The sequence below is a fragment of the Cydia fagiglandana genome, chromosome 21, assembly GCF_963556715.1.
Source record: "Cydia fagiglandana chromosome 21, ilCydFagi1.1, whole genome shotgun sequence".
Classification (NCBI taxonomy): Eukaryota; Metazoa; Arthropoda; class Insecta; order Lepidoptera; family Tortricidae; genus Cydia; species Cydia fagiglandana.
In genome coordinates this window covers 14,256,571-14,276,384 of record NC_085952.1, presented here as the reverse complement: position 1 = coordinate 14,276,384, position 19,814 = coordinate 14,256,571, and the positions used below count along the sequence as shown (strand labels likewise).

At 35.8% G+C, this 19,814-nt stretch overlaps 1 protein-coding gene across 2 annotated transcripts; it reads right to left on the bottom strand.

Moving 5' to 3' along the window:
- Nucleotides 1-7,670: 7,670 nt before the first annotated feature.
- LOC134675019 (ionotropic receptor 75a-like) lies at nucleotides 7,671-16,441 on the bottom strand. 2 transcript variants are annotated; one of them, XM_063533169.1, is made up of 11 exons: nucleotides 16,091-16,441; nucleotides 15,808-15,965; nucleotides 15,271-15,433; nucleotides 14,189-14,381; nucleotides 13,326-13,498; nucleotides 12,138-12,370; nucleotides 11,543-11,645; nucleotides 10,932-11,119; nucleotides 10,178-10,285; nucleotides 9,650-9,816; nucleotides 7,671-9,027 (listed from the first exon to the last, which is right to left on the bottom strand). In XM_063533169.1, exons 1-11 carry the CDS (start codon nucleotides 16,242-16,244, stop codon nucleotides 8,727-8,729), a joined length of 1,941 nt encoding a protein of 646 aa, XP_063389239.1. In that variant the 5' UTR covers nucleotides 16,245-16,441; the 3' UTR covers nucleotides 7,671-8,726. The 2 variants fall into 2 exon arrangements, with proteins under 2 accessions (XP_063389239.1, XP_063389240.1); XM_063533170.1 differs by lacking the exon at nucleotides 15,808-15,965 and having other exon boundaries at nucleotides 16,091-16,198.
- Between the last annotated feature and the right edge of the window lie 3,373 nt (nucleotides 16,442-19,814).

Here is a 19,814-nt window from a genome sequence, read left to right as displayed (position 1 = left end):
CATTGAAATTGTTGTGTTTTTTTATAAGTACCCGAAACGCAAATATATTTTTACAGCACCATAACATTTTCATTTTACCCTCAGACCATAACCACAAGACAATTTTATTGAGATGCTTAAAATGTTGTAAAGAAGTGTTTTATTTTCGTAATGAAAGAATGCCTGGGACGTTTCAGTAATTTTACCGTGCACAGCGAAAAAGTAAATAAGATCTTTGTCCATGGTTCATAAATTGCTTTTATGATTGATGTGATTTTTATTTATTTGCCAAAAGCAAACTGACGCAGTGGTTGAATTGTTAATTTTTAAGACTTCTCAAATAAATCGTATTCAAGTTTCAAAAAGCCTAAAATTTATTCGTTCTTTTGTTCGACATTTTAAAAATACCTTTGCATATTGAATGTATTCCTTGAAGCGTGTTTAATTTAATCGGATTACTGTCATTTCGGGGCAAAGAATTAAATATTGGGAACGGTTTTATTTGGCACATCGTTGGCTTTTAGGATTTGTCCTGTCTAGTGTGAAATGTTTTCCCATTTGTTTTAATGCTTTTCAGCGTCCGACATGTTGAATGGAATATATTAACTCGTCTGAGGATTTACAGATGCAGACAGGCATGTAGTTTATCAGTATAGCGTAATGCAGTTTTAAGTAGTAAAAGTAGTTACGTACATAAATCCTGTAAAACTAATATCAACAATGTTGTTAGATTAAATTCTTTAGTCACAGTTTATACATACAAAACATGTTATTATATAGACGCAGCTTTTTTAGAATACCGTCAATAGGTACTTTGAACAAATAATATATCTTACACTGCTACTCAAAGTTGAAAGGCAGTAACTCTGTATGCATTCCGTGTATAAACTCAAAAATTCTCTTGAATATCGACTATTTTTGTTAACGAGTCCCATTTCCGACATTGGTTCTTATCTTCTAAATGATTTTTCGTTCTCCAACTTCCCATAAAATTTGAAATTCTTCGAGACTCACTACACCATTAATCAGCGCTAAATGTGTTCTTAGACAAAAAACTTAGTTTGAGCTTATTTGTTTCGGGAGTGTATTTTGAAGTTTAGACATTTCAGATTTAAAACATGATTGATAGTCGGTAATTACGGGATTTAATGCTAAGTACTTTTCTTTTCTAGACGCAAACACATGTGTTTACCTAATTCTTGCTTAATACAGTTCAAATTCAAATTAATTTCCAACTTTTTTAACTCCCAACTTGAACAAAACACTGGCGGCCAACTTTCGGGCCCCACGTTGGGCGCCAACGTAGCTTTCAATGTATAATATTTATAAAATAAATAAAGAAGAAGATAAAACAGAATCATCACACACATGCCGTGTGCTGATACAAAAATCTGTAAAATTCGTCTAAGAAGGAAGAAGAAGACAGAACGAAGAAGAAATGAGAAGACATAAGATGTCGTGTGCCGGCATTAGAATCAGTACGCTTTGTCGTCACTGCGTGTGCGTTCACAAAACGAACTGATTCTTTAGTCGACTCATGCGCAGATCTACAGATCGAAGATAAAGAAGAGAGAAAAGAAGAACTAAAATATTTTTATAAGGTATGTATTTTTAGTTGTTATTTGATGAGTCGTCTAATTTTTATTACTAAATCACATACAGGAACACGGTTTAGCAAGAACATAAGTTGTAACTTGATTATTATAAAAGGCTCAAAGTGTGATTAAGCCTACGACGCTGATCGGTTTTGATCATTTAATGAAATGCCATTTAAGAATCGATCACTTCATGATATGGTTAGGTTAGGTTTGAATTTTCACGATGTGGCCAACCGATCATTTCGTGAAACGATTGCCACATCATGAAATGATCAATTCAAGATCTGGACTCCACGACATCCATACTAATTAATGGTCAGAAAACCAGAGTACTACATAGTTTTGACTGAAAACTGTTCAGATGGTTATTAATGTATGGAGCCAAATTTCGATGATATCTCCGAAACCCATTAAGTATCGGTTAGATAGGGGGTATATCTTCATGAGGGTCAAATTGGTAGCTTTTAAATATGTATTTTATTGGCCTTCGTTTGATTCATGCTATAGATTGCAATAAATTACTATTCCCTACCCATTTAATCAGCTTCAGTGGCACTTGAACTCAATTTGCATTTAATAACGTTTTAATACGTGCTAATTAATTACGTTACATAAATTAGCAGCGGATAAACAAATATGACGGGGAAATGTACGAGCCATTTTACCGAGTAATTAAATAGCTATGTGCACGTAGAAAAATGGGCAAGCATAGCAAAAATTGTTCTCATAATTTATATAGTCGTCAGTAGAAGTAGCTAAGCAGCCCAAAGTTTACCAAGATGACAATCGTACGAAAACGTATAATTAATGTATGGTAATGACAGACTTTCATTGACGATGGCATTTCTATTTATGATGGTCATTTGGTGTGCCCCTGGGTGTTCAAAACGATTTGCACTCACTCATGTTTTCTTAAAAATAAAGTCGTGTCAATTGAACACATACTCATTGAATTGAATTGAATACATAATTGGACATAAAGGACCATGGGCAACTTCGTATGGAGCCTGGTCCAAAACCAACAGAAATGAAAATTAGGTCATTAGATAGATATTTCTGTGTACTTCATTTCTTTCTATGGGCACCAAGCGAAAATCCACTGCAGAAATTGCATTACATTGCATTGGAGATATTGGTATTTTAGTCAAAATTTCGTCACCCTTATTACCTGGGCAAACGACCTAATTCTCAACTCTGTTGGTTTTTAGGCCATTTTGACGCATAGTCCTTTAATGTATGTTTAACCTTTGTACATGCAGACTTTAAGCAAGTGAGGTACTGTCATCATAAACGTCATATTTTCATACCGATTTGACATCAATGATGACATCAGCACACTTTATTATTGCAAATGCTCTGCAGAGTTAGCTTGATCACAAACACTAGAACTTGGCGCTTCACTACCCCGCAACCGTCATCACTCGCCATGAAACGACTGACGTTAATTTGTTTGTGGTCTGTGGCTTCGCCTATTTGGTATCCGATAACAATTGCCGACATTATACCACTTGAATGGGTGTCATTTATTAATTGATTATAACATTATGACCATGATAGAGTTATGAGGATAGTAAATTTAAGGCTTCTCCATACAAACGTAGACCTATTTTCCTTTGGTAGTTGACGTTATGAGAAATATTTTAACACAATTGAATCTATACTTGATACGAGTATACTTAGCTAGGAGTATACTCGTATCAATCATAGCTTGCTAACGTTTTGTTTGACTTTTCTCGATTTTTCGACTCTTACAACAACACAACACAGCATTTCAAGAGGTGGCAAAACCCATGATGGTCCTGGTTTCACTTGACCCGAAAACGGGCAATAAAACACATGCGCGATGAGGGTCCCCTCGGTGCGGGGCCTCATTTAACTTGTCACAGATGCGGGCGATTGTGCCGTTCAACGATCGGGTTGTATAGCCACGAGAGAAGATGCTGCTTAAATTATTTGGAAAGATGCACAAGGCGTGAATGATTATAATTAAGATAAAGGAGCGAATTAATATTTTGAACTGGCAATAAAATGTCCTTGAACAGAAAAATGCCACTTTGATCCTTAGCAGGGAAGAAAAAACCCATGCACGAATGATCACAGGTTATGTGAAAAATGTATTTTATTATTTATAATATATTTTATTCCTTCCTGATAATAAAAATATTCTTAGACACGTTTCAAATTATCTAAAAGCCTATACTCATTTCGCCATACATTTCTATTATACGAAATCTCGACCAAGTTCGCGCCTCAACTCCTTCAGGCGCAGAACTAACTCAAACACAAAATGACGTATTTCCATACAAATTTCCTGTCACTTACACCCTTTTAGCTTTGGCCGTTTACAGAACTGTCTTAGTTCCAAAAGGGATTAGGTACATAGTATAGTTTTGTGAGTTATGACATTTGGGAGTTGGGGTTAAGGAACTGTCCCCGTTAACAATTCAACTTGGAGCTGAATTAAACATGCATGAAAATATGCAAATGTCACCTCGAGTTTTCCAGATGGCGTGAGTTACGGGCGGCAGCGGTGGCGGAGGCGGCAAGAGGTTTGTGCATACAGTCGTCATCAGATATATCGGGGCGGCTAAGGCGCTCACAAATATCTGAACATGCCTCTATTTTCGAGGCGTTAGAGTGCGTGCTCAGATATTTTTCAGCACCTTGGGCGCTCCGTTATATCTGATAGCGACTGTACATGGTAAGTATTAGAGTTGAGACATTAAGTGATTAATATAAGTAACTGTTAGACCAGAGACCCTACCGTGAAAAACCAAAACCGAAATTTCTTTATCTGCCTCTCTATCGCTTGAATACTTATGCAAAAGCGATAGAGAGCCAGATAACAAAATTTCGATTGTCAGTTTTCCCGGTAGCTGCTCAGGCCAAGAAAAAGTCGCGTTAGTAATTTCCTCCCGGGTGAAATCTTTTTTCAGCAGTTAAATAAGATATACCATGAAGTCGCGTAAACGTCACCTGCTACTGCGTAGAGGCCCACTGATTATCAGTCCGCCGGACGGTATTGGCGTGTCAGTTATAACAAAATTTTGACAGTTCCGAACAACTGACAGGCCAATAGTGCCAATACTGTCCGGCGGACAACAGTCAATCAGTGGGCCCCTATTAGTGGACAGCCCGACACTCCACCGGAACATGTTAAAAATAAAAACCACATATCTTAAAGTAATTTAAACTTTCAAAAATTTTTAACTTTTGATTTAAATAAATTATTAATCTTCACTGCTACGTGGTTTTCGAATAAATATTCTATATTCTGGTTTCTCAACGGTTTCGAAACTGGCCGAAAGTTTAGAATCTATAAAGTTAAAACAGATTTCCTATTCATTATTTATACTACTCATATAAAATTTTATAACAAGCGCATATTGCAACTGCAAGGTCCTTTTTGACCTTGAACATTACATAGAAACCGCTAAATCTTCTAACTTAAAGCAACCAAACCATCCCTCCAGAGCAAACTAAAGGGCATTATTCAAATTCAGCTACTTGATACTAACGATTATTTGGCCTACCCCTTTAACCCTTATCTTGACAAGGCTCAAAATATCATAAATATAAACATTTTTTAATTTTTTGTCACCTATTAAGCATACTAGACTATTAAATAATACATGTCAGTTTCATGTAAGGTACTGTGTATTAAATGTTTTTAAATTTGAACGCATTGTAAATATTTATGCACCAACAGATAGTAAATGCATCAAAATGTAGATTATGAAAAAATATACATATACTAATCTAAGAAATAAATGCAAAACTTCCAGCGCAAACCGAAATCTGTTCTTTCTGTGGCGCCATGTTGATTATTACTAATTAATTTACAATGACACTTGTGTCCATTATTTTTGCTCGACATATTGATGGCAGAATTATTTTGTTAGGTAATAAAGGAGAACCTGCTAGATTTTTCAAAGTTCTATGTGTCACGGGTGTTACAATGCCGAGATAAGAGTTAAACAGCATAATGTTTAATACCATAATTATATCATACGAGGGTCAACCGTTTTGTATGTGAAGTCACGATCCTTTTTGCATGTATAATAAGCACATTATAATACAAGTGTGCTACGTTAGTACGTTGGTCAATACAGTCGAGGCGATAATGTTCGAGCGAGTGCGCAATTCGAAAGCCGATGTGTGTAATGATTTGACTAAATCACACGTGTTTTAGACAACGTTTTTAACACTCTTGTTACGAATAAAATATGGTTGTCTGTAATTCTGTAAAGTAGGTTTACGGACGATAACTTTGCGTGATAACGTCATAAGAAAACATTACCATTACATTACGTAATGGAGATCTGTTCACAACGTTACAATGGAGATCTGTCAACAACGTGACACTTTTTTGTGCATGCGTGGTGTTCATCGATTTATAAGATGTTATCACGTCAAAAACGAATTTTACTTATATATTAATCAAATTTTAAAAATATTAGAATAAGTACAATTATACAAAGTGTTATCATTAAGTATCTACTTAGTACTCGTATTACCACTTTAGTTCGATAATTATAATTATAACATTACCGTACAAGTTTGATAGTTGCAGTGAAAAATGTACCTACGCGGGTTTTATATCTACAATTATGAGCAGACATCGTACATTTTCCAGCATTTTTGGTGCAGCGGAGTGGTGTTAACTAATGATTAATTACGTTAATATTAACCTTAATTTAACACCACTCTTCTGCACCAAAAATGCTGGAAAATGTACGTTCATTGATTATGAGCGTAAAAGCGGTTAATTTCACAATAACTCCCACATTATGAGTGTGTTGAAAAATATCCTCCAACTTATTCAAAGTCGATTACGGCGGTATTTCATTGAAGTTTATCGACGTGTACAATAATTTATCAAGCAGCTTCTCACTCGTCGGGCGCGCACAATAGACGCATTTGCATCTCCATTCAAACATTGTATTTTAATATTTATTAGCCTGAATGTTGACGAGATTATTGTATTGGTGTATTTAAATGTTTGTGTATGGAGTTAGACCAAGAAAATTCTGCAGCGATTTTGATAGCCCACACAATGCGTTATTTTAGACGTCAAACTTCTATGAAATTATTCTTCCTCGCTTTGTCCGGGCATTTTGCCACTGCTCATAGGAGCCTGGGGTCCACTTGGCAACTAATCCCAAGAATCGACGTAGGCATCACGAAAGCGACTGCCATCTGACCCACCAACTCAGAGGAGAAACTAGGACTTATAGGGATTAAATAGTCAAACTTCTATGAAATTATGACGTATAAATAACACCCGCACTGCATGGGCTATCAAAATCGCTGCAGACCTTTCTTGGTCTAATCCTAGCATATCTTCATTTTCAGTCCATGAGGGCATTAGATTATTTTAAAAACCGGGCAAGTGCGAGTCGGACTCGCGCACGAAGGGTTCCGTACCATAATGCAAAAAAAAAACAAAAAAAGCAAAAAGAAAACGGTCACCCATCCAAGTACTGACCCCTCCCGACGTTGCTTAACTTTGGTCAAAAATCACGTTTGTTGTATGGGAGCCCCATTTAAATCTTTATTTTATTCTGGTTTTAGTATTTGTTGTTATAGCGGCAACAGAAATACATCATCTGTGAAAATTTCAACTGTCTAGCTATCACGGTTCGTGAGATACAGCCTGGTGACAGACGGACGGACGGACGGACGGACGGACAGCGAAGTCTTAGTAATAGGGTCCCGTTTTACCCTTTGGGTACGGAACCCTAAAAATGGAACAATGATTTCGTCCTTCTGCCCCGATATTCCTGACAAAAACTCCTCAAAGGTTAGCTGAAAGACATCACATACCATACATTCGCCTTTGTACCTGTATTTCTGTAAATATTATGGAAACCTGTGTTGTGTGAAATAAAGTGATTATTACTCTTACTACATTTTGGGATACGAGTAGGTAGGTTATTTTTATTTCATATTGGCTATAGGCTATACAGTTAATTTAAATCAAAATATTAATGGACTTTTGCGTTCTTTTCCAAGTAATAACAAAATAATGCGGTATAGTGTAGACTACAGAAGTCACCTTTTTTATGAACATTAAATAAAACAATATTTCTTGCTTTCTAAACTTTAATAACTATAGCAACCGAAAAATTTACCGAGCAACAGAAACATCAAGATCGTATCAAAACCAGTTCAAAACCATAACAAGTCGTTGAATCTGAATTGGCCTCGTGGAACACAAAGCGTGTGTGGAATTGTGCCCAAAAATTACTCTTCCCCTTTTAACATATCACCAGCTTACTGCTTGACTGATGTCGTGATTTCCCACATTACGGCGCGGCGAACTATTTTCGATCCTATTCCCCTTTTTTTAAGGTTGACCTTTCGGTAACGCGCTCCGTAAATGCAAAACAACAGTATTGTGAAGATAGATGCTGGTTTAGTGAGGCAAAGTGCATAAATATGTCAGGGGGGTACCTATTTAGCATCTTTGTTTATACTGTGTGCATTTCTTTTTGACATTATAGTTCACAGTCTACAAGTATTCTTTGACCTGGGCCCTATTTCACCAACGTGACAAATATCGCATTTGTCGACATCACTGTTACTGACATCACAGGCCTCCATAGGCTACGGTAACCGCTTACCATTAGATGGGCGGTGTGGTTGTTTGCCACCAAGATGTTAATAAAAAAAAACTCCACTATATCGCCAGTAAATGAGTATTTATTTTGCGAAGCTAATGACAATTATCATAAGAAATACGACAATTGTCACGAAATTCCGACACAGAACTCATTTGCTGTCAAGAATTACCTATCGATAGTTCTATGAAATCTTGTGACAATTGTCATCATTATCATCATAAACATCACAAGAGAAATAGCTGTTTTTTGCCGATATAATAAAGTTTTTTTTAAATGATACAATGATGGTGACAAACAGGAATACGGGCCGCCCGATGGTAAGCGATAACCGTAGCCCATGGTTGCCTGTGACGTCAGCAACAATGAGACTTGTCGAATTGTCGCACCTGTCACGTTGGTGAAATAGGGGCCTGATTTGCTTCTTTCACAAGGTGTAGGTATTAAAAAGCATCCCTTAAAGAAGTACTTACAAGTAAAAATACTTATTATAGAAGTCCACTGAAACAAAAGCTCAGTGGACTTCCTACAGTTCAGCTACTTGCATCTTGTCAGAAAGCTCAGAATGTGGTGTAGTGTCTACAAGTAGCCTCTGACTTTTGCCACCCCCACAAGGCATGTTCAAGATCTTCCGATGATGGAATATCTCAACCAGCAGCAACAATACCCCGAGTATCATCCCATATAAAAGAAGCAGTAGAATAGGATAGCAGTCGACGAGTGATACAGATACGAAGCTGCCTCCTCGGACAGAGCAGACCGGCTTCTTGGAGTAAATGATGCGGTTGGTACGGTCGTTTAGGCCGAACTCTTCGTTTCTAAGGAGGCTGGAATAGGAATAGGTAAGATATGAGAAGATACAATCATTATTGGGATCTCCCAAAAATAATCCCACTAATAAATTTAAAAAGTTTCTATGCTGAGGTATTTTCCATTGTATAAGAGTTGATCTAAAGGTTAAATAAATGTAATAAGAAAAAAAAGACACAAGTTTCATAAAATAAAATAAAAATAACAACTCTCAAATCAGATAAGGCGAACCCATCTTGGGCGTGCAATTACTTCTGCAATTTCAACAAATGGCGCCCGAACAAAAGTGACAAAAACAAGACACAATATGAAATGGATCACTAAACTTATCGATCTTAAAATACTAATAAGATATACATGTGTCTTCTGCTGAGCAAAAGGCCTATCCCTGTGACACCTATCGCAGGCGCCAACTTCACAGTTACAGCCCGATTCGAACTTTAAGATACGTCAATTAATAGATCTAGAAACGATATGGATAAGATGTATTGTGTTAGTGTCAAAAGTAATGTTTTTGATTGAGGAAACGTCTAATTAACACTGACATATGTCTAATCCATATCGTTTCTAGATCTATTAACTGACATATCTTAAAGTTAGAATCGGGCCGGTAGGATGGTTGCTGTTATTAGTATTTACCCTATCTTAAATATCTCCCGATACGGTGACCCTCTTCTAACTGCTTGCCATGGATTATCATCTTGAAGGTACGAAATTTCCTGAAGACCACATTTTTCATGCTCGTAGAAATATTTCTCCATCACTTTGTATGCTACTCCCAAGTTACAGTTGAGGGCAAATGGTTTCTGAAACAGACAAATCATTATCATTCACCAAACATTACTTTGAATTGATATTGAGGACGCAGCAGAAGAAGATTCCCAACAAGAACCAACAATCGAGGGCACCCGCACAATATTTTGTTGTGAAGATCGGGAAGGCCTATGTCTAGCAATGGACTTTCGGCTGATATTATGATGATGATTTGCCATCACACTAGAAGGATCCTGATAGCACTTCTCTAGCATTTCTGACACAGTAAGGATGATACAGAATCGCTCTTTCGTATTTTATCTTAACTTTTTAACATAAATATCGCCTCTAGAAACATACTAGAGATCTAGGCTAAAATAATCTTAGAATTCTAGTAACAGTTTTTAAAGTCACCTTTTGTAGCTGCAGTACTCCTTCCGTCAGATCAAAGAACTTGGGTTTTGATCCACTCGGAGCTATTTTTTTCTCGTAAATTGCTCGTCTTATCGGTTCTTTCTCATTCTAAAAGAAACTTAGAAATTAGGTAACTCACGTAGGATGTAGGATGACTCACGTTAGACCGGGCTGACCCGGCCGTGTCCGGGACGGAGCTTCCGGCGCTTACTTTTCTATGACAGACGACAGGTGAAAAAGAAAGCGCACAGAAGTTCCGGCCCGGACACGGTCCGATCTAACGTGAGTCATCCTTAATTCGCTTTGTGGTATACATAACAAATAAATATGTTACTACTTATTTTAATATTATTGAACCTACTGACCAAAGTTCGAAGCATTTGCTTTACCCTTTTTCTTAATTTTCGGAATTTGCTTTTTTTTCCTTACAATATTCGTGTTAATGTTTAGATAAACAAGGGTATGACTCATTAAGCTTGCCTACTTACTTTGCTGGAAGAAATGTAAAAAAAATCGACGTGCTAGATAATGTACTCATTGCTGCAAGAAATATAAATTATCCAGAACAAACATTATTCCTCCATAACTCACCATCAACAAGATAGAAGGACGTAGTGCTAAAAGATATGATTAAGTGCAATGTGTCCGAAAACGACGTCGAGGATAGGGCGAAGTGGAAGCAAATAACACGGAAAGCTGACCCCGTCACCATGTGGGATATATAGCTCGGAAGAGAGAGAGAGAGAGAACTCACCATAAACCAGTATCTGTTATAAGGCGTATCTTCAACGCCAAGCTCCAGTTTGGAGTTAAGCAGATCAGTGAGTGTACGTATTTGATTGGAACTAGATTGCAGCAGGACCACGATGCTTGCTGAATACGCCGTGTAGAGGAAGAGGAATACTAGGAATAATATTAGGATCATTAAGCGGCCTAGCATACCTGAAAGTGAACGTTTTTTATTTTTCAATTCAGGAATATTACAATGCATGTGTCTCAAAAACGACTACCAGTTCTAACCCTACATTATAATAGGTATAAATAGCCTCGAGAAGATATCGGCGCAAGAAACTTGGCCAACAATACTTAAAAGTAGATTGCTACTTGCAGTAAGATACTAAATGACGCATCTGTACGGATATGATGGTCGTATTTGTCTACGTGACAGCGTGATAAAACGGTGATCTTTCTATCCCGCAGAGTTAAAAAGTGACAGTTGTTCTATCACGTGGATAAATGTGGATAAAGCGATCCATAATTGCTTGCTGGTTTTGAAAAAGAATAATAAGGTACCTGTACCTATTGTGTCATGGTACAGATAATTTAACAAGTAGTAATGACATTACACAAAAGATAAATACAAACCCTTTAGCTCCACAGTGCTTCCTTGCTGAGAAATAGCGCACATCACAAAGATCGTCACGTCGCTTATAGTTGGGACCAACACTGCTGTATCGTCGCCTTTGTGCTGCAAAATTATAAATAAGTACATATATTATTTAGACAATCCATCCATCCATCCATCGTTCGGCTCGACTCGCATCTCAACCGGCGCCTGCCGGTGTGTCGCCGGCTTTTTCGCTCTTATTGCGCAGAAGAAACGCTTTTTCCTATCGGCTTTATATCTGGGGAGACCCTTATTGTATGAATGTCGTGGCGTGGTCGTGTCGTGGCCATATCATTCAATAATCAATTCTAAGATTCGGCCACGACATCTGCGTTGATAATGTCAATTAAAATTAAACCACACCTATTTCTGTAATTTAGGTCTTTTCAATTTCCATACAATATTACGATAGAATTATGTAGCTATAGGAAAAAGTCAAAAAAAGGTTAAAAATGAGCTTTTTTGTAGAATAATGAAAGTTAGTAAGTAGTACAGTAACCGCTAGCAAAGTCATAATAAACCATGAAAAAACAGAAAAATTACGAAAACATTTTAAAAATTTTAACAAATTACCTTATCTTTTACCTTTTTCGCCTCCCAGTATGCACTAACGTACATGGCAACAATCAGTACCATCACAAATGATGCTATACAATACCATACAGAAGCTTGAAACGGTAACAGGTACAAATTATTCTGATAAGACAGTGGTGGCTCTCGGAATAAAAACTTGACCGAAGATGCCATGGGGTGAGACATGTACTCTACATGCTGCATACGTTCTTCTGTTATAAATAGTACAGCGCCTGTAAAAACACTTTTTTTTATAAAAATATCAGCGAATTTCCAATTAAGGTTATACCGGTGTAACATGAGTAAACCGAATAATTTTAACAGCGTATTCCTGATCATATTTAGAGACAAAAATGTCCTATAAACTTTTTTGATATTCGCCTAGTTTCATTAATTAAAAGATATTATTAATTAAAAAAAATCAAGATTTTATTGTTACATAGTGTAAAAGGCCTTTTTGATGGTGATGTTGCTGCTATGGGACGTAGTCTAAATATCCTTATTGATAGATGTCAAAAAGTGACAAGTTAAAGTTTGCAAAAAGTAGGTTCTACGAAAAAAAAAAATTGAAGTGACAAGTTTACCAAAAACATTTATTATTTATGTACATTCATACATTCAAAAAATTTAAAACCACAAAACAATTTTTTTTTTTTGCGAAATTGATCTAAACTCATATTACATTATTTACTTCGTTTGACCTCAGAAATGCGTGGTTAAAATTATTCGGTTTCCTCGTGTTACACCGTGTATTCAAATGAGAACTGTCGATGTCGCAGTGCTGACACGGGCAATGTCAATATCAATACATTTGATAAAATAAGTCACAGATTGAACGATTTAATCAATCAACAATGTGACAACGACATTAAATACGACAGTAACGCTATTTACGAGGATATTTATTTATTTGTTTTTATAAACTTTATTGCACAATTCAATATTTACAACAATGTACAAATAGCGGACTCAATGCCAAAAACAGAGATACATACATATAGTAAAAATGGTGAAGAGAAAAAAAGTTTATTGAATGATAATTTTTAAAGCACACTAAACTTAACTATCCGTCCACTCCACATTATGCGAGCTGAAACTTTGTTTCCGTAAACTGCAGTATATAGTGTTTCAGACATAGTGTATACCAAACATTGTTTATAACATAACTAATTATCAAATTATTAAAACCTGCAATTTCTGCTGTTCCGTCGGCCAAATGTCCGACCATGCCATACCAAGTCCCGTTGGCGCGATATCCCCATTGGTCCGTGAGGATGAACTCTCTGCTCGCGTTCATGAACTCGTAGAGTGGAGTCAGCTGGTGGTAGCCGCTTTTTGTGACGGGGTCTATTTGCTTATACCTGCATTTAGGGCCACCCCACATTTAGCGTCTTTCGAGCGTCGGCCTCTACAACTCTATGGCCGCTGCTCGACGCAACGTCGACGCAACTGCACAGCGACGTCATTTTCCATAGCGCTGACCAGACGCCGACGCTCGAAAGACACTAAATGTGGGGTGGCCCTTAATAGAACAACACGAAAGGTGGACACATATTGCGCCCGGAAGAGTTAGTCTCTCGAGAACAAAAAGATCCTGCAGCTGTGTGAAGTTGCAGGTTTGGATCGAAAGTTGTAGTAGGTGGCGATCACAATAGATCAGAGATGGTCGCAGTTATACATAGGCTTTGGAGCCTTATAAAGCACCTGACATGAAGAATAAGAAGGTATTACAACGAAATAGTGCGTATTGTCTCAAATACAAGTCAATATTTTTTTAATATAATTAACGATTTCAACTGTGTATTTAATATTGTTTCTGAATAACCTTACTGAGGTAAGATGGGGTAAGACTATCACTTGTATGAAGTCCTCAAACTGTTGTGTTGTTTCAAACTGTTATTCAATTGTTCATCTTATATACCTTATTGAATTTCTGACTTATATGTATTTTAGTTTAGTTTAGAAGTGTATGCAAGGGCCCCCGAAAACAATAAGATAAGATAATGTAAGTTAAAATATGAAAATTAATATAAAACCAACAAAGTTCTTACTGTAAGACCTCCAAATCAGCAAAGGAGCTGTTGTCAGTAATAACCATGGAAGTGGCGATACTGGCCCTGGCTAGATCCCTCCGTCTCACGGCCAACGCCTCCTTGGCGTGACTTGAAATAGTGAGACCATTTTCGGTTGACCAGTTTCCGTAGTTTTCTATTATCCATTCACGGTTCGGCTTTATTTTGTACACTGTCGAATCAGAACAAACTGACTGTCAGAAGTCAAATCAGTTAAAAATCTAAGACAGATTTCATTAGAATTCTTTATTCAATTCATTAGATTTCTTTTCGTGTGTTTTTTTGTCTGTATTTTGTATGTAATTCGACATTAAGAGACCATATACATCTCTTAGTAATTGTAATACGTTAGATTGAATTGTTAGTTTTATTTTATAAAATTGTTGATGTTATTATTTTTGCTTTTATGTAAATTCAATGTTGACGTGTAAAAGTGCCCTTGTGGCCTATTTGCTGAATAAATGTTGATGTTGATGTTGATATTATAGGTACAAAAGTTATTACTTCTATATGGATATCAGTTTTTTTCAGACCTGTCCGCCCTCGGAATACCCAACTGGCGTGAAGTGGCGCAGAATAGGGCAGAATGGCGCTCTCTTGTGTCAGAGGCCAAGATCCTCTTTGGGTCACTGAGCCAGTGATGTATGTATGTATGTATATGGATATCAGTTAACATCTTATGTGTTAAAAATATAACACATTTTATAAAAAATGAGTACCTATAAAACTTAGCTTGATATGTTCACATAGATCATTTGTACTGAGATCCTTAGATACAATAATTGGTACACAATTTGAAATATTGATGAATGATCATTTAAAGTATTTAAACGATATAATTATTGATAAAAAATTGATGATGAATGATGATAAATTATTGATAAATAAAATATTGATATAATTTAATTTTTCATACTAGCATTTTCAAGATGTTAAAAAATTAGGTACCGCGAAAGTTAGATTTACGAACTTGGTAAAAATATAGGTTATTTTGGCGTGTTTTGATTTTAATAACATGATTTAGATCTAGATTTAGTCTAGATTTTTTTTTGGTCACTTACTCAAATTAATGCTGTAGCTATTATTTATTAACTGCATGACATAAACTTCAGAATCTGGTAGCATATGCATGTTATATATTTCAAGAGGTACTCTGACTTCGTTAGCTGGTCTGTTAATTATAAACCATCTATGAGGTCTCCCATAATATTTTCGAGATGCAGCCTAAAACAAGATAAAAGATTAATAGTTAACAGTACATTTATTAGGGTCCTTATTTCGTCGAAGTATTTTGGTTTTGCGAAACAGCCGCTTAATGTAGTATCCACTAAAAACCAATGATTTTTTTAATTTTATAATCTTATAATAGGCTCTTTCACAATTAAATACAACATTTACAGTGCCGTCATAGGTGAAGTGAAAAGAAAAATACATAGCAACATTTATAAATACATCGTTATAGTAATTAAGTACTTCGTCTACTACTGATACTCGTGGTATGGCTATCATTTTACCACAATTAGCATCTTGGTTAATGTTAATGAAAAAATGTTAATGAAATTGGTAATCAAATCTCAATTGAACATATTATAACTTACTTCATTTAAAAACGCTTTAGTTCCTTTGCAACTAACGTCTATCAGGAATATATTTTTTTCTGGATAAACAAGATCGTTATCGTGTAAGGCGCTTACGAACTTTATAGATCTTGGTTTGTTTGCTTGTGTCAGACTAATTGTTAACTTCTTTTTACTAGCTGAAATAATTAATAACTATATTTAGTAAACATTTTTCTGCAATAAATTTAATTAAATCACATTATTCTTATTAACTATTATAATATTTCACTTAAGAATAGTTAATTATTGTATAATTACTAACTATTCGTCCAGCATAAATTTGAAATCACATCAGATGGTTTGTTGAAAGATTGAATTACATCAACTATCACTTTTATATCGTTATCTTTCAAAATTGATAAAGCAAAAGATGAACACAAAAACATCGCACAAAAAAATGTAACACATCTATACATTATTATAGGTAGTTTTATAGAAATGGATATAACTATAGAACAAGAAAATCTTTATTAAGCGATTCACGTTCTATTGCATAATACATATATAAAATCCTGTTGTTGTTGTTTTGTAGTAGTAGTTGTTGTTGTACTCGTATAGGAAATAACATCAACTTATTGTGATATAACTTGTGGTAGACCGTATTTCATCGAAAGACAAGATCAAACTAGAAGGCTTTGACAGTGTTTGTTAATAATTATCAGAAGAAAATGAGGAGGCGTATGCAGACTTTATGTATAATTGATTCCAGTAGGTAAGAGTGTGTTAAGATCGAGAATATGTTGACATGTAATTGAATAAATGAATACTACCAATAAAATTAATATGAATATGTTTGATCAACGTACAGCAATCGGCTATTCCAGATTTTGGTTCAAATATATTTATAAATATTCGTATAGTTTTGATAGCCAACTGGTATTGCTAATTCATGAATATAAAATCGCTACCTATATGCAAAGAAAAATTGTTTAAAATTTTAACGGCTCATTTTATTGTTTTATATTTTATTATGAACCCATTATGTCCCACTGCTGGGCAAAGGCCTCCCTTTTATTTCACCACGTATCTCTATACCCTGAAGTCTCCCACCAGTCTCTGGGCCCGATTCGGATTTTGAAATAGATATCTTTTAGACATCACCAAGATACGATAACGATATGTTTAAGATCTAACCTGTCAAATTTGACATTTGCGCGATTCGGGACATACTCTTGAACGATTTCCACAGGATATGACTCAGAGATCCAATTCACATCTAATAGACATCTTACTCTACCTAACGTAAAAGTGACATTGGTTGCCCGAATTGCGCTGCAAAAGAGAACTGGTTGATATCTAAACTATAACGTATCTAGAATGGATCTAGTACGTGTCGTCTCTTGTGAATATCTTGAAGTTCGAATACGGCAGTCTGACAAAGGCGTCAAGCTCGTCCCGCCATCTCGATCGAGGTCTGCCGCCTTACAATCTGTAGGACATGTTAGCGCGAAAAAGGCTGCCGACATTCGGGTGACTTTGTGACATCATCACAGCAGTCCAGGAACAGAGAAACGTCAAATGTGAAGTGCAAATAGAATACTTGTTTCTACTACAGTGACGTCACTCGTGAGAAAAATGATGTTCGGCGTTTGTGGCCACGTTACAGAAAATAAAACTACGATTTTAATTTCTTTACCAAAAAAAATTTTTTTTTTGTTTATAACAAAATAGTATTAAACTTGTCTTTCTAGTGGTAAAAAACTAGAAACTAAGAATAGATGTAATTGTGATATTTATAATCATTAAAATTTGCCTGTCACATTAAACTACTAATCCCGATAAGTTCCTTTCCTTCATACACGAGTGCAAGAGGAACGATTTTTACAATTGGTACTGTGTTTTTAAAACCTGAATATGTCTAGACTTGTCAGGTAATGGATAATGCACTAGAAAATGGAAGCGTATAATTACTACTTGCATAAACACTGTGTTAATGGACGGGGAGGGTCCGTCGTTACAGAGTGCATAAGTAATGCCTGGCCCCGATTTCACCACGGTGACCTGACAATTGTCGACATCACTGTTACTGGCGTCACAGGCCTCCATAGGCTACGCCGCCGCTTACCATCGGACGGGCGGTGTGCTTGTTTGCCACCAACATATTAATTAAAAAAAACTCCATTATATCGCCAATAAATAAGTAGGTACTTATTTTGCAAAGCTAATGACCATTGTCACAAGAAACACGACAATTGTCACGAAATTCCGACACAGAACTTATAGGAATTAAGTCAAGAATTAGGTACTCAAAGTTATTTTAAATCTTGTGACAATTGTCATCATCATCATCATAAAGTTAGCAAGTGAAATACCTGTTTTTTGCGGATATAATAAAGTTTTACCGCGGCAAACAGGAATACGGCCTGCCCGATGGTAAGCGGTAACCGTAGCCTATGGATGACTGTGACGTCAGCAACAGTGAAATTTGTCGATTGTCGCACCTGTCACCGTAATGAACTGAAAATAGGGGCCTGTAAAGTTGAACTCTTATCACAGAATAAGTAATGGTACTACCGTACAGAAAGGACACTTCCTACAAAACCGAAGTTTGACAGCGGTTCAGGGACGAATCATCATATCCCTTTCTAACTTATGGCACTATCCCTTTCAGCTATTTAGGGTTGTCAAAATTCAAGTTATCATCTTATCTGTGGTCGTGCACGCAAAGGGACGTCAAGTGGTGACAGCCCTAATAGTTGCTGGAAGCTATGAATGAATGAATGAAAACATTTATTTTCAGACAACTATTGGCCCATAGATAAATACCTTAAAACTAGCATACATATGATTACAAAATATATCTTAAAACTAAAATCACAATTAACAACCTGACTGAGCAATGCTGAGCAGAACGGAGCCGAGTTTGCCCGAAGTCAGGAGTGTCTCCCCACTGCTCTTACTGAGGTAATAATTATAATTGTGCAAGTTTGTAGGTATCAAACATACCTGTTCCTACTTTACGTAAAAACGGCTAATAGGCCACCAAACGAAGGAAAAACAGGGGAAATAATTCGTGTATGAGCGAATTTTGGCATATTTGTAGGTTGTAGGTCAAGGTGCCTTACACAACTTACTGAAAGTACTGGTTGAGGGGGGGTGTGCTAACGGGTGGAGGGGGGTTTAAAGGTCCCTTTTTTTAGGTTTTCGTACAGAACTCGTAAACGGTGGCTCATAGCAAAAAATACATAAGTAATCTATATAAAATTGCCTACAAAAAAGATTCCGTACACTTTTTTGCTAGGATCAATATTCAAGAAGATATCAACACGGGAACGTTAATTAAAATCAATTTTGTGGTCTGTTTTTTTATATTTTCGTATAGAACTCGTAAAGAGTGGCCAATAGCAAAAAATGTTCTGAAACGTAAATAATCTACACAAAATTTCCTACAAAAAAATATAGTACACATTTCGCAAAGATCAATATTTAAAAAGTTACTAAAGAAGGAATGTTATTTATAATCAGTTCTAAGGTTCATTTATTTTTAGTTGTTCGTAAATAACTCGTAAACGGTAGCTCATAGCAGAAAATGTTCTACAACACAAATAATCTACATACAATTTGCTACAAATAATATATTGAATACTTTTCACTAGGCTCAATATTAAAAAAGTTAATAAGCGAGAAAGTTAATTATAATCAATTTTAAAGTATCTTTTTAGTTTTTCATAAACAACTGGTAAACGGTAGCCCATATCAAAAAATTTTCTTTTACATAAATAATCTACATAAAATTTCCTATAAAAATATATGAAATATTTTTCTCTGGGACTAATATTTTTTAAAATATAAAAGGGGGAATGTTAATTACAATCACTTCGCAGGTCCCTTTTTTTGCTTTTTCATAAATAACTAGTAAACGGTTGCCCATTGCAAAAAAAACGTTATACTTAAATAATCGTGATAAAATTCTCTACAAAAAATATTATTTATACTTTTTCGCTAGGATCAATATTTCATGAGATATTAAAGAGGGAAATTTAATT